The sequence below is a fragment of the Ceratotherium simum genome, chromosome 21 (genome assembly GCF_057802395.1).
Source record: "Ceratotherium simum simum isolate JZ-2026a chromosome 21, ASM5780239v1, whole genome shotgun sequence".
NCBI classification, from domain to species: domain Eukaryota; kingdom Metazoa; phylum Chordata; class Mammalia; order Perissodactyla; family Rhinocerotidae; genus Ceratotherium; species Ceratotherium simum.
Genome location: NC_141920.1, coordinates 36,707,079 through 36,721,199, shown reverse-complemented (window position 1 = coordinate 36,721,199; position 14,121 = coordinate 36,707,079). Strand labels below are relative to the sequence as shown.

General features: G+C 39.4%; 1 protein-coding gene across 1 annotated transcript in view; it reads left to right on the top strand.

Annotated features, from left to right (window-relative positions):
- Window positions 1-8,441, top strand: part of PAK5 (p21 (RAC1) activated kinase 5) — a 299,091-nt gene extending 290,650 nt beyond the window's left edge. Inside the window, exons 8-10 of the mRNA XM_014790078.2 lie at window positions 1,105-1,230; window positions 2,853-2,987; window positions 6,324-8,441. Coding sequence (XP_014645564.1) covers window positions 1,105-1,230; window positions 2,853-2,987; window positions 6,324-6,479 — 417 coding nt within the window. The 3' untranslated portion in view covers window positions 6,480-8,441. The remainder of the gene's footprint in view (window positions 1-1,104; window positions 1,231-2,852; window positions 2,988-6,323) is intronic.
- Window positions 8,442-14,121: the final 5,680 nt, after the last annotated feature.

The following is a 14,121-nucleotide window of genomic DNA, read 5'->3' as shown; positions in this document are numbered from 1 at the left end:
GCAGAGGTAGAGCCACAGAAAAAGGTTAAAAAAAGTTCAGAGAAGTATGAAGAGAATCAAGGGAGATTTTGTGCCTGAGAGATTGTACCTTTGATCTATGGAAATTTTAACTTCAAATGGCCATTCTGAGCCATTGCCCACCAATGTCTGAACCATTGTTTTCTTTGAATGTGTTCGATCATCACCAACAAACCTAAGTGGCAGTCCTCTTCAAGGAGGCCATCTGAAGTTCAGGCCAGGTCGTCATGAACAGGAATCATACCTCCCAGAAATAAATGAATCCTGGTCATCTGGAATATATAAACTAGCAGGGTGCCTAATGGTGCAGTACGTTCTTAAGAGTATTCTTAAAAGCTCTGTGTAAGAGTTTTCAAGATTTTTTTCTTTTTGATGACATCTAAGATAAATGACATGTACATACATGCATTGGGTCATTAGGATGACCACCTTAAACCACTGGTAACCAAATGCTAACACCCAGTTTCTATGCCCATAATTCCACTTGCATTGATGTTCACATTGGCGACTTCAGTTGTCATGAGCAAAGAAGTGAAATAAAAAGAAAAGAGGAGCCAATACTTGAAGTGATCTCAGCATCCTATATAAAGGGGGTCTTGCAACAATTCAAATATAGAAATGAGGTTGGTTATTTGAATCATCTCGTGGTACTTAGAAATCTAAATGTGTTCAACACAAAAGAACCTAAATTGCAGCAGTTCATACAAAACTTACATTGAGGATAGCAATTTACTTACACTAAAGCATCACCTGTTAAATTAAATTAAGGTTGTGGGTTTGAATTTTAATGAATTTGTTGTATTGGGTGTATTTAATTTATAAATGTTTTTGGTTTCGTAATTTTATAAAAGATATAAGCAGCAGAAGTGTAAACGTTTGCAAGTCAATCCTGGTGGACCCATGAGAGGTGTTTCCACTAAAGTGAATCGTGCCTTTCTAGTAAAAGGGTCTGGCCACCTCTCCACTGATATTTCTAAGGCTTGTTAATGAGACTATTTTGTTTTGAATTTAAAACTCTCTCTGTATTTCTACATCTAGCAGCCAGTATTTTAAAATTGTTAGTTTCTTTCATTCCTTTCCTTTCAGATAAAGCTATCTGACTTTGGTTTCTGTGCTCAAGTTTCCAAAGAGGTGCCGAAGAGGAAATCATTGGTTGGCACTCCATACTGGATGGCACCCGAGGTGATTTCTAGGCTACCTTATGGGACAGAGGTAAGGGGGTGACAGTCATTGTTTGGGAGTGGCAGGGCCTGGGCAGGTTCAGGGATGCAGTGGTGCTGAGATAGTTGATGCTCACCGGAGATCCAGGTGATGAGTTTTGACTTTGCATTTGACTCCCATTCACTAGACTTGTCACAGAGTAGGTTGTGGCAGAAAGGAGACTGGCCATCACTAAGGATATTGCCACCACATTGATCCAGGGACATTTATTGAGGTCCTACAGTGGACACTTAGAGAGAGTCACTTAAACCCTGATCCCACCCTCAGTAGCAGGCTCACACAAAGCAAGGCAACACAATTTAAAAAGGGCCAGAGACGCACAGATGAACAGGCATGATGATTCGAAGGACAGAGGGTCAGAGAAAGCTCCACAAAATAGAGGTAATATTTGGATGAACAGTAGTGTTTTCCCATAGGAAAAATCATATGTGAATATTATAACCTATTTAAAAATATGGCACAATTTCTGTTGCCTCTGGAAAGAGAACAATCGCTCATAATCTATTAAGGCATAACGTTTGGGTATGTGAAAATGAGGGGCCAGAGGGAGTGGCGGAAAGGCCTTCTGGGAGGGAATAGCATGAGGAGAAACTGAGGCACGCAAGGCTACACACACATGGGGAGGCAAGGAGTTCGTTTTGGTTGGGCACACAGTGTTTCCACACATTATGGTGCAGAAGGGAATTTTAAGAGGAGAGGCATAGAAGAGGTGGCATGGACCAATGAGCTAAGCATATTGGCATAAGTTAAGGTGGACTCTGCTCTCTTTCCCTTGTTTGCTTGTCCTTGCATAAGTACTCAACTTGTTCTCCTCATTGTGGTTCCAAGAGCATAAATTCTCAGTGAAGGTCACTGCAAGGGATATAACAGGAATGCAGCTAACTAATAAGAGGTGTAATGAGGCTGTCCTGGGGAAGTGACTGTAACTGGGAATTTATACCACAGCTATGCCTTCTCATTGTCCTGACTGCCCATTCTTTGCTCAGAGAGAATTGTGTGTCATCTCTTTCTTTTCTTTTCTCTATTCCCTGAAAATGGTTTTTATAGAGCAAGGTTTTGGGCATGCTGCTTCAAAATGATAAAACATAAAGGAAAGAACCCTAAAGCAGGGGGGATATAATTATTTTTAAAAATTAAATTAATGAAAGAATCAGAATATATTCTGTGTTGTGCAGTGTAGCTCTTTGCACTTTGTTATGAAGCTGTCAAAAACTTTTCTTACTTTATTATGGTTTAAATGCAACTTTTTTCTCGATGTTCATAACATTAAGCTTTGGATGTTTTTGGATATTTTTATCATCAGCCCTAATAGGCAGTTAACCACCGAAGTTAACAAGGTAAAAAAAAAGCTCTAAACTTCAGAATGTTAAGGTATTCACATATATCTAATTGTCGGAACCTTCATTGAAGTTGTCTTTGAAAAGCAAATGAAGACTGTTAGCGAACACTCGCTAATTCATCAATTCAACCCATAAATCTGTATTGTAAATTTTGAGAGGTTACAAATACTACATTAATTTATGAATGAATATGAACCTCTTGGGTTCCCTGGACACATCCCACATTTCAGAACGTCTTCCTTGCCTGAGATAACCAGTGGGCTGTGCCAACAGGTGGACATCTGGTCCCTGGGGATCATGGTGATAGAAATGATCGATGGCGAGCCCCCCTACTTCAACGAGCCTCCCCTCCAGGCGATGCGGAGGATCCGGGACAGTTTACCTCCAAGAGTGAAGGATCTACACAAGGTGAGGCGCAGCGTCTGTTGCAGAAGTTCAAAATCCTGCTTGAAACTTTCAGTCTCTCTCTAGTTTTTTTTTTCTTTTTCCAGATCTGAATCATTTTTATTTTTCATTAATTCCCGAATAATATTTGAGAGATAAAAACTAATGATTCCACAGTGAGATTGAACACCAGTGAGAAGAGGTGCTATGTTAGCACTGGTAACATCAATCGGACTATTTGAAATAGACCTGGAGGGCTGAGAATTCCCCCAGGAGAGATTCAATACCCTTCCAGCTGCCTTTTTGTAAAAATTATTGTATCTAGATCATATTGGCTTATAATATTGTGTAAATTTCAGGTGTACATTATTATATTTCAGTTTCTGTATAGACTGCATTGTGTTTACCACCAATAGTCTAGTTTTTATCTGTCATCATATATATGTGCCCCTTTACCCCTTTCACCCTCCCCTACCCCCTTCCCCTCTGGTAACCACTAATCTGTTCTCCTTATCCATGTGTTTGTTTATCTTCCACATATGAGTGAAATCATACAGTATTTGTCTTTCCCTGTCTGACTTATTTTGCTTAGTGTAATGCCCTCAAGGTCCATCCATGTTGTCACAAATGACATGATTTTGTCTTTTTTATGGCTGTGTAGTATTCCATTGTATATATATACCACATCTTTTTTATCCATTCTTCTGTGGGTGGGCACTTGGGTTGTTTCCACATCTTGGCTAGTGTGAATATAATTAACAAGACAAGAAATAACAAGTGTTGGAGAGGATGTGGAGAAAAATGAACGCTCACACTGCTGGTGGGAGTGCAAACTGGTGCAGCCACAGTGAAAAACAGTATAGAGATTTCTCAAAAAATTAAAAATAGAAATACCGTATGACCCAGCTATTCCACTACTGGGTATTGATCCAAAGAATATGAAGTCAATAATTCAAAAATATCTGTGCACCCCTATGTTCATCACATCGTTGTTCTCTCTGTAGTTCTAAAGACCGCCATATCACATCCAGGAGTAGATCCTGGTTTACGGACGTGGACTTTGGGATTAGAGTCACTTGGATTCACACCTCTGCTCTTCCTGTTCACTTACTGGGCGAGTGATTCCCCTCTCCGAAGTTCATCTGTACAATGGGGTACAGTCTACTCCTCTCTCATAGGGTGGCTAGAAGAGTAAATCAGGTGCTCCAGTGAACACTCCCTCATTGAGAACCTATGACATGCCAAGGACTGTTCTAATTGCTGGGGACATTGCAATGCAAGACCCCAGATTTCCTGACTCGCATAGAGCTTGCGTTCTAGTTGGAGAGACAGATAATAAACTACAAACAAATGGGTGAACAAAATAATCTGAGAGACTGGCACGTGCTATGAAGCTAATAAAACTCTGTGATGTGGTGAGAGTGCTGGAGAGGGGATTGGGAGCTAGTATAGCATGAAGAGAAGCCCTTTCTGGGGTGGGATCATCCAAACTGGAACCTGAATGGAAAGAAGGAGCAAGCCGTGCAAAGATCTGGGAGAAAAGTGTCCCAGGCAGAGGAAGGAGAAGTGCAAAGACCCCAAGCCAAGAAAGAAGACTTATATGTGGGAGCAGAGTGAGCAAGCGGGGGAGGGTAAGCCATGTCAAAGAGGTAGGCAGGGGCTAGATCGTGCAGGGTAATGAAGGACATGGTGAAGGGACCAAGTGGGGTCTTTCCTATTTTCCAAGGATTGCCAAGTAGGGCCAAGCTCGGAAAAAAATGATGCTAAGTCAAAGACCCACCACTGTGGGGGCCACCCACGAGGCAGGGCTTGCTGAGAGGGGCTATTTCCACAGATGAGTTCTATAAACACTGACCCCACACATACCTCCCTCTCGTCTGCCTCATGATAAGAGAGGGAGTGAGGCTGCCTTTTAGGGGAGAACAGTTTATAGTGGTAGTGTCTCCTCTTCCCTCACCCCTAAATCTCAGAGAACACCCCCAATAGAATCACTCATATAGGTTGTGTGGACCTGCAAAAAAAACAAAGGAGAGGGCCGGCCCGGTGGTGTAGCGGTTAAGTGCGTGCACTCCGCTTCAGCGGCCGGGGCTTCACAGGTTCGGATCCCAGGTGCCGACTGACGCACAGCTTGTCAAGCCATGCTGTGATGGCGTCCCATATAAAGTAGAGGAAGATGGGCACAGATGTTAGCCCAAGGCCGATCTTCCTCAGCTAAAAGAGGGGGATTGGGAACAGATGTTAGCTCAGGGATAATCTTCCTCAAAAAAAAAAAAAAAAAGGAGTCTGCTTGAATTGAACAGGAGATTGAAACTTTTACTGCATTGGGCTAAGTTTAAATAATGAAAAGTGGTAAAATAGTATGGTATCAAAATAGTCCCACACCCAATAGAAATGAGTGTGATGTTCTTCAAAGTCATGTACCAGAGCAGCTTTAATCCTAATGGTCAAAAAGCGAAAACCGCCCAATGTTGTTTCCCAAATGGATAAATATGTGGTATAATTCAACAGTGAATACTACAAAGCAATAAAATGGATAAAACTTTCGCCATACACATCAGGGATGAATCTCACAGACACAACATTGAGTGAAAGAAGCCAGACAGAGAAGAGTTGACAGGATGTGACTCAACATTGTGTCTATGAGATTCATCCCTGGCGTGTGTGGCCAAAGTTTTATCCCTTTGTGTGTGTGTGGGGGGGGGGGCACGGATATTGACAGGAAGGGGGCCTGAGAGCCTCCTGGAGTGGTAGAAATGTTCTATATTTTCATAGGGGTGAAGAGATAGAGATGTAAATATATGTAAAAAACTATTGTAAAACATACACTTGATATTTATATACTTGAGTGTAAGATATACCTCAGAAAGTAAATTATAAGAAATTAAAGGAAAAATGCTATCTGTCACAGAAATCCTCGCAGAAGCTTGTTTCTCTTCAAGAAAGGGGATGCCACAAAGCCTAGATGGTTGCAGTTGTTATAAAAAATAAAGCTATTCTGTGTTAAAACCACACTTCATCAAACGTGTGTGACCAGTGCCTATACATAGTAAGTGCTTCATAATAGCTGCTATTAGCACTATTATTACCATTATTATTTATTTAGTAAATAAATTGTCATTCTTCATGGCACTGTCCTTTACTCCTGTTATTTCAAACTTGAAGAAGGTAAGGAAAACATCATATGTTAATATAGACAATACCTGCCTTTGCTTCCCTAACATCTTTCTCCTTGAGCTGACTCTCTAGAATTTGATGTTGTTGATAGGATGACTTTCCTGGGAATTAGCTGGGAAACCATTTTAGGGGAACTGGGTTGGGTTTCTGTATTAGTCCTCAGGAAGGTATCTTGTGTTTTCACAGGTTTCTTCAGTGCTCCGGGGGTTCCTAGACCTGATGTTGGTGAGGGAGCCTTCTCAAAGAGCCACAGCCCAGGAACTCCTCGGACATCCCTTCTTGAAACTGGCAGGTCCGCCATCTTGCATCGTTCCCCTCATGAGACAATACAGGCATCACTGAGCAAGGGATTCATATAGGTAACAAAGCTAGATGAGGACATGAGACTAATTCAGGAGAACACGAGGAAACCACAGAACATGCAAAGGCCTGTGCATTCTAGACCAGCTGATTAGTGGGACAGTATGATGACCAGCAGGGTTCAACAGACCAGGGCATCTTCTTGGGTCTTAAACAGGCATCTCTCCACTGAAAGCTGGCGTGGTCATTTGGAACACGGCTTTAATAAGTCATTATTATATTTTTCAGCCCTTCATCCAGCAAATCAGAAGGACTCAGTACAAACTCCGTTATGATATATCCTAGCCACATGCAGGGTAATGCATAGGATTTTCTACATTGAAAGAATACTTTTCTGGCAAAAAAAAAAAAAAAAAAGAAAGGAAAACAAAAAGCACTTTTTTCTTAATGGTAGCAGTGTAATGTATTTTGCAATGAATTTGTAATTTTTCTGTACGATAGTTTTGATAATTTATAGTACTTTGATGTCACGTAGCCATTGTATCAGTTGAGGTAAGACTTGTTTACTAGCAAGAGTTTGAACAAAGCCTTTCCTACTTTTTTATCCCTTTCAGAGAACCAACGATTCTTTAGGAACTTTGAATACTGAATGACTCTCAATCACCGTCAGCTTTAGTAGAATATCTTTCTTATCTTAACAAGTGTCTTATGTGATGGAAGAAGAATTAAGAGTGATGGTGATGGTGGTGCACATTTCATTTATCCAACCAAAAATAATAAAATAAAATTTGAGCCACAGTATACCACCAAACTACTCCTTGGGATAAAGCTAAATATTTTGAAAAATCACATTTTCCTTCAAGGCTATTAATTGCAAACCAATTTTTGCACAACAGGGTGTTTTCCTAATGCCCTCTGTCAAACGGATGTGATGTCCCCTTGTGGCCGAATTTCCCTCCCAAGGAACAATTTCAGTGCTAGGATCATTGGACTCAGTTCCCCAAATTGAGTGTTTCAGTATGGCCATGAGAATTTCATCTCACAAAGGGAAAGGAGAGAGAACGGGGCAAGATGTTTGGTTTTGTTTGTCACTATTTTTAAAACTCTGTATGCTAGGACACCAAACTCTTGTCTGTATTTACCTTTGTACCCAGTATTAATCGCAATTGTTCATGTATCGTGCTGGAAGTCTGAACTGACTCTAGAGGATGGATTAGGAAGGGGGTATCTTACCAGATGTGATCTGACTCAGTTGTGACCATGTTATAATGTGTTTCCGACATAGGAGAGTTGTGCTGCTGACTAGATCTTCTTGAATGTTGATAAAAATGAATGACTACTGTAATACATTTTGTGTTGCTTGTTGGATGAATTTGCATGTTAACTGTAGGCCAATATAGATTTGCCTTTAAAACTCTGGAAGAGCTACATAGTCATCATTAGTTTCTATTAATTATGCATCAGACAAAAGCCATTTGTTACCAAACTGGAAAACCAGAGGCTTTTCTTAATGACTTCACATACTGTATCAAATATGAATTTAAATTTGTACAAATGCTCTGGTTGCTCTAAGCATAATTAAGAATTTTTGTAATTAATAGGTTGCTAATTATTTATTATAGTTAAAAAGAAAAAAAAAGGCATAAAATGACCTTCTACTGATTAGATTTTCAGTTTTCCCCCAAACGGTAAATGCCTCACCATAAATAGGATCTACAATTTTGTTTCATTAAAACACAACAAATCAATGTTTTATGTAAAATATTAAAATGTCAATATAAATATGTAAGAATAAAAACTATCTAAATCCACAAAATGGCAGTCTAAAGGTTCATGAAACAGATTCTATTAATTCAACCAGGACTATGTAGAAGTAGAAAGAAAAGAAAAAGAAAATCTTTTTTTAACCAGAATAAATACTAAAAACCATTGCAGAAAATAGTGAATTTTGGATTCCAAACATTTTCAACGGTGTAATGGAAATTTTTCTGTAATTTTCTTATTACTGGGTATTTTTTAAATTATTCATTGACTTTACCAAAAGTTACTGTAGCTTAAAAGGTTTTGTGAGCACTAACTATTGGCAGAAACTGCACTTGCAAATAAAAATAAATGTTTGCCTTTTTCCCATCGTGTTATTAGCAACTCTAGTGATTTCCCGAATTTGTTTTCTTGAGTAACCAAGAATGGTTTCTTTATGATCTTGGGGAATGCAAATGAATTGATATAAAGTTATATGTGACATCATGATGACATGAACCAAAGACAAATATTCACATCCCCACAGGTTACAAACAGTGTGACAATAAGGTGTAAATACCACTATTGAGAAAAACAATTCTTAAATTCTGGAAGGCCAAGTTCGAGGAAAGCCAGATTCAGAGCTAAAGACTCCCACTCAGTTTCCCTGTTCCAAAGATGCTGATCTGATCTGAAGGTTTTTGTCAATAAAAAACATAAAAAGGAATTATTCTGGGTTAAAGAAGGTGTGGGGAGAGCTCTCTGGTAGCCTGGAAGAGACTGTTGGGCCCCTCCTCTTCTTTGGGTGACAAGGGAGACATTAACATTTATCTCATGAAGTTGAGAGGGACACTTGTACATAAAGAATTCATTTCTCATCTGGAAATTTTAAAAGGTGAAAACCCTTAGGAAATAGCCTGAGATAGCAGGATGAGAAAGGATGTAGTATGTCGTGTGCCAGGGAAGAGAAAGATGGAGGTAACCTCCCCCAGGCAGGTCCCTGAAGCCATTGCAGGACATAGAAGAAGACATCAGATTCCATTGGCTATTATGGAGCATGGAAAAGGAACATGTCAAATGACTAAGTAATGGGATGCTCAACTTGGAAAGGGCATTGGAGGCATGCACCATGGTGGGAACTAGAGGATGATGTGGCTGCTTTTCTGCAGAGAGAAGGGGTCAGGGTGGAGCTGAACCTTACTCTAAAAGCTACATATACTATCTACACTAAGACCACTCTAAACAGCAGAGGCTGTAGTATTCAGCCATCTCCCCTTCATCCAACAGGATCTCCAAGGTATCTAATTACAAGCCAGATGGGTTACTGGAACCTCCCTTCCCGACTGTTCCCCGTGGGTTTGGGCCATGTGTTACTGTGAGACCCCGTGGTTTGAGGGAGGGATTTAGAAGAAAGAAAGACAATAAGAGAGCATACTATGTCTCCTGCTGCTTCCTAGGCACTGCTACCTCTTTCTGCCTCGGACACAAGTTTAGCCCAAGCAAAAGAGAGGGGAGTTATTTTGAATTAGAATGAGATTGATTTGTTTTTAAGTGGATTAGACAGATGAAATCAGAATGAGTTATGGTTGTGCTCCCATTACCCACTGGGAAGAACACACTCAGTAGCAATTATTGGAAAAATAAAATCCTTCCATGAAGTTAGCAACTCAATGAGTTCAGACTCTTTGGTCAAACCAGTCAAATGAATAGCACTGTGTCATCAAAGAAATGGTAATGAGATTCCAGGCAGAGAAAAGATCCATTTGGTCTGAAGCAGGTACAAAATGTACAGGCAGAAGCAGGTCTGTGAAAGTGACATGATATAGTACAAATTTTTCTGCAAAGTTGGTCAACTTGAGCCTTGAAATGTGTGCATTTTGAGTTGTATTTCCAAGTCAAATGAATATATTACCTTAACGTGGGTTCTGGCAAAAGGATAACCTAAGATAAAGACTTAGACACAGTACTTTATTTGGGACATGATCCCAGGAAGGTCACTCAACATGGCAGAGTGGAGAAGTGAGACAAAGAGGGAAGAGAAGTAAAAAAAAAAAAAAAAGTGTTTTAATGAGTGGGATAGCACTTGGGCAACTGGAGGCCAATCCCACTGGAGACCCTCTGGGAGGGACACTCTAGAATTGTCCTTCTGGGGGTGAAGATGCTAGAGTATTTATCCTCCATCTCCTATCCCTCATTGGTTGAGAGTTGCTCCTCGGCCATCAGCTCCCTGAACTTCCATCTTGCCCTGTACATGGGCAAAGTTTGTTCCCTCTGACAAAGAGGGAGAGAGGCACAGGAAGCCATTGGCGTATACAGAATCTGTCAGCCAGTGACCTCCAGGAAGGGCTGAAGGAACATGGGTGGGACCCTGACAACATCTCCTACATAAATAGATCTAATGAAGGACAAAAAGAGGACTTGGGAAAGTCTATGGGTTGCTGATTTTTGGACCAAAATACACTGTTTTAAAAGCAAAGGGACTCCTTATCCTGAAAGGTTTGCTCACATAGCAAACACCTTGATAATTAAGCCTCATTATTATGAGCATTTTAAAAAATTTGAAGCTAGAAGGGACTTCAGGATCTTATATGATGCATTTTATCTGAGCTAACCAAGGCTCCCAAGCAAGGCTGTCGTAGGAGTGCAAAAAAAATGATTCAAGCAAAGTTAGGTGATGTCAGCACATCTTTATCCATTCGTCTGTGGATGGACACTTAGGTTGTCAGATATCTTTTCAAGTCAGTGTTTTCATTTCCTTCAGATAAATAGAAGTGGGATGGCTAGATCATATGGTAGTTCTTTTTAAAATTTTTTTAGGGAACCTCCATCCTGTTTTCCATAGTGGCTGTACCAATTTACATTCCCACCAACAGTGCACAAGGGTTCCCTTTTCTCCACATCCTCGCCAACACTTGTTATTTCTTGTCTTTTGATAATAGCCATTCTAACAGGTGATATAAATGTCACTTTAAATGACAACTGAAGTAGCCATTAACCCTGGAATTCTTAGTCTAATTTTGTACCCTGGACCTTCTTGGCTGTCTGAAGTCTATAAACTGCTCAGAAAAATGCTTTTATTTTTTTATTTTTTTTATTTTTTGTTTATTGCAGTAACATTGGTTTATAACATTGTATAAATTTCAGGTGTACATCATTATACTTCTATTTCTGCATAGATTACTTCATGTTCACCACCCAAATACTAATTACAACCCATCACCACACACATGTGCCGAATTATCCCTTTCGCCCGCCTCCCTCCCCCCTTCCCCTCTGGTAACCACCAATCCAATCTCTGTCCCTATGTGTTTGTTTATTGTTGTTATTATCTACTACTTAATGAGGGAAATCATACGGTATTTGACCTCCTCCCTCTGACTTATTTCACTTTGCATAATACCCTCAATGTCCATCCATGTTGTCACAAATGGCTGGATTTCATCGTTTGTTATGGCTGGGTAGTATTCCATTGTGTATATATACCACATCTTCTTTATCCGTTGGTCCCTTGATGGGCACTTAGGTTACTTCCAAGACTTGGCTATTGTGAATAACGCTGCAATGAACACAGGGGTGCATGTATCTTTATGCATTGGTGTTTTCAAGTTCTTTGGATAAATACCCAGCAGCGGAATAGCTGGATCATATGGTAGTTCTATCGTTGATTTTTTGAGGAATCTCCATACTGTTTTCCATAGTGGCTGCACCAGTTTGGACTCCCACCAGCAGTGTATGAGAGTTCCCTTCTCTCCACATCCTCTCCAACATACGTCGTTTCCTGTCTTGTTAATTATAGCCATTCTGACGGGCGTGAGGTGATATCATTGTAGTTTTGATTTAAATTTCCACGATAGTTAATGATTTTGAACATCTTTTCATGTGCCTGTTGGCCATCTGTATATCTTCTTTGGAGAAATGTCTGTTCAGGTCTTTTGCCCATTTTTTAATTGGGTTGGTAGTTTTTTTGTTGTTGAGATGCATGAGTTCTTTATATATTTTGGAGATTAAGCCCTTATCAGATGTATGGTTTGCAAATATCTTCTCCCAATTATTAGGTTGTCTTTTCATTTTGTTGATGGTTTCCTTTGCTGTGCAGAAGCTTTTTAGTTTGATATAGTCCCATTTGTTTATTTTTTCTATTGTTTCTCTTGCCTGCTCAGACATGGTGCTTGAAAATATGTTGCTAAGCGATGTCGAAGAGTGTACTGCCTGTGTTTTCTTCTACAAGTTTCATAGTTTCAGGTCTTACATTCAAGTCTTTAATCCATTTGGAGTTAATTTTTGTGTATGGTGTAAGGTAAGGGTCTACTTTCATTTTTTTGCATGTGGCTATCCAGTTTTCCCAACACCATTTGTTGAAGAGACTTTCTTTTCTCCATTGTATGTTCTTGGCTCCTTTGTCGAAGATTAGCTGTCCATGGATGTGTGGGTTTATTTCTGGGCTTTTGATTCTATTCCATTGATCAGTGTGTCTGTTTTTGTGCCAGTACCATGCTGTTTTGGTCACTATAGCTTTGTAGTATATTTGGAAATCAGGGAGTGTGATACCTCTAGCTTTGTTCTTTTTTCTCAGGATTCCTTTACCTATTCGGAGTCTTTTGTTGTTCCATATAAATTTTAGGATTCTTTGTTCTATTTCTGTGAAAGATATTGTTGGAACTTTGATAGGGATTGCATTGAGTCTATAGATTGCTTTAGGAAGTATGGACATCTTAACTATGTTAATTCTTCCAATCCGAGAGCACAGAATATCTTTCCATTTCTTTGTGTCTTCAATTTCTTTCAGAAATGTTTTATAGTTTTCGGTGTACAGATCTTTCACCTCTTTGGTTAAGTTTATTCCTAGGTATTTTATTCTTTTTGTTGCAATTGTAAATGGGATGGTATTAATTTCTCTTTCTGCTACTTCGTTGTTAGTGTACAGAAATGCAACTGATTTTTGTATGTTGATTTTGTATCCTGCAACTTTACCATATTCGTTTATTACTTCTAAAAGTTTTCTGGTGGATTCTTTAGGGTTTTCTATATATAAAATCATGTCATCTGCAAATAGTGACAGTTTCACTTCTTCCTTTCCAATTTGGATCCCTTTTGTTTCTTTCTCTTGCCTGATTGCTCTGGCTAGGAATTCCAGTACTATGTTAAATAGGAGTGGTGAGAGTGGGCATCTTTGTCTGGTTCCTGTTCTTAGAGGGATGGCTTTCAGTTTTTCACCATTGAGGATAATATTAGCTGTGGGTTTGTCATATATGGTCTTTATTATGTTGAGGTACTTTCCTTCTATACCTATTTCGTTCAGAGTTTTTATCATAAATGGATGCTGTATCTTGTCAAATTCTTTCTCTGCGTCTATTGAGATGATTGTGTGATTTTTATTCTTCATTTTATTAATGTGGTATATTATGTTGATTGATTCGCGCATGTTAAACCATCCCTGCATACCTGGAATAAACTCCACTTGATCATGGTGTATAATCTTTTTAACGTATTCTTGTATGCGATTTGCTAGTATTTTGTTGAGGATTTTTGCATTGATGTTCATCAGTGATATTGGCCTGTAATTTTCTTTTTTTGTGTTGTCCTTGTCTGGTTTTGGTATCAGGGTAATGTCGGCTTCATAGAATGAGTTAGGGAGCTTCCCCCCTCCTCAATTTTTTGGAAGAGTTTGAGAAGGATAGGTATTAAGTCTTCTTTGAATGTTTGGTAGAATTCACCAGGGAAGCCATCTGGTCCTGGACTTTTATTTGTGGGGAGGTTTGTGATTACTGTTTCGATCTCCTTACTGGTGATTGGTCTATTCAAATTCTCTACTTCTTCTTGATCTAGTTTTGGAAGGTTGTATGATTCTAAGAATTTATCCATTTCTTCCAGATTGTCGAATTTGTTGGCATATAGCTTTTCATAGTATTCTCTTATAATCCTTTGTATTTCTGAGGTGTCCCTT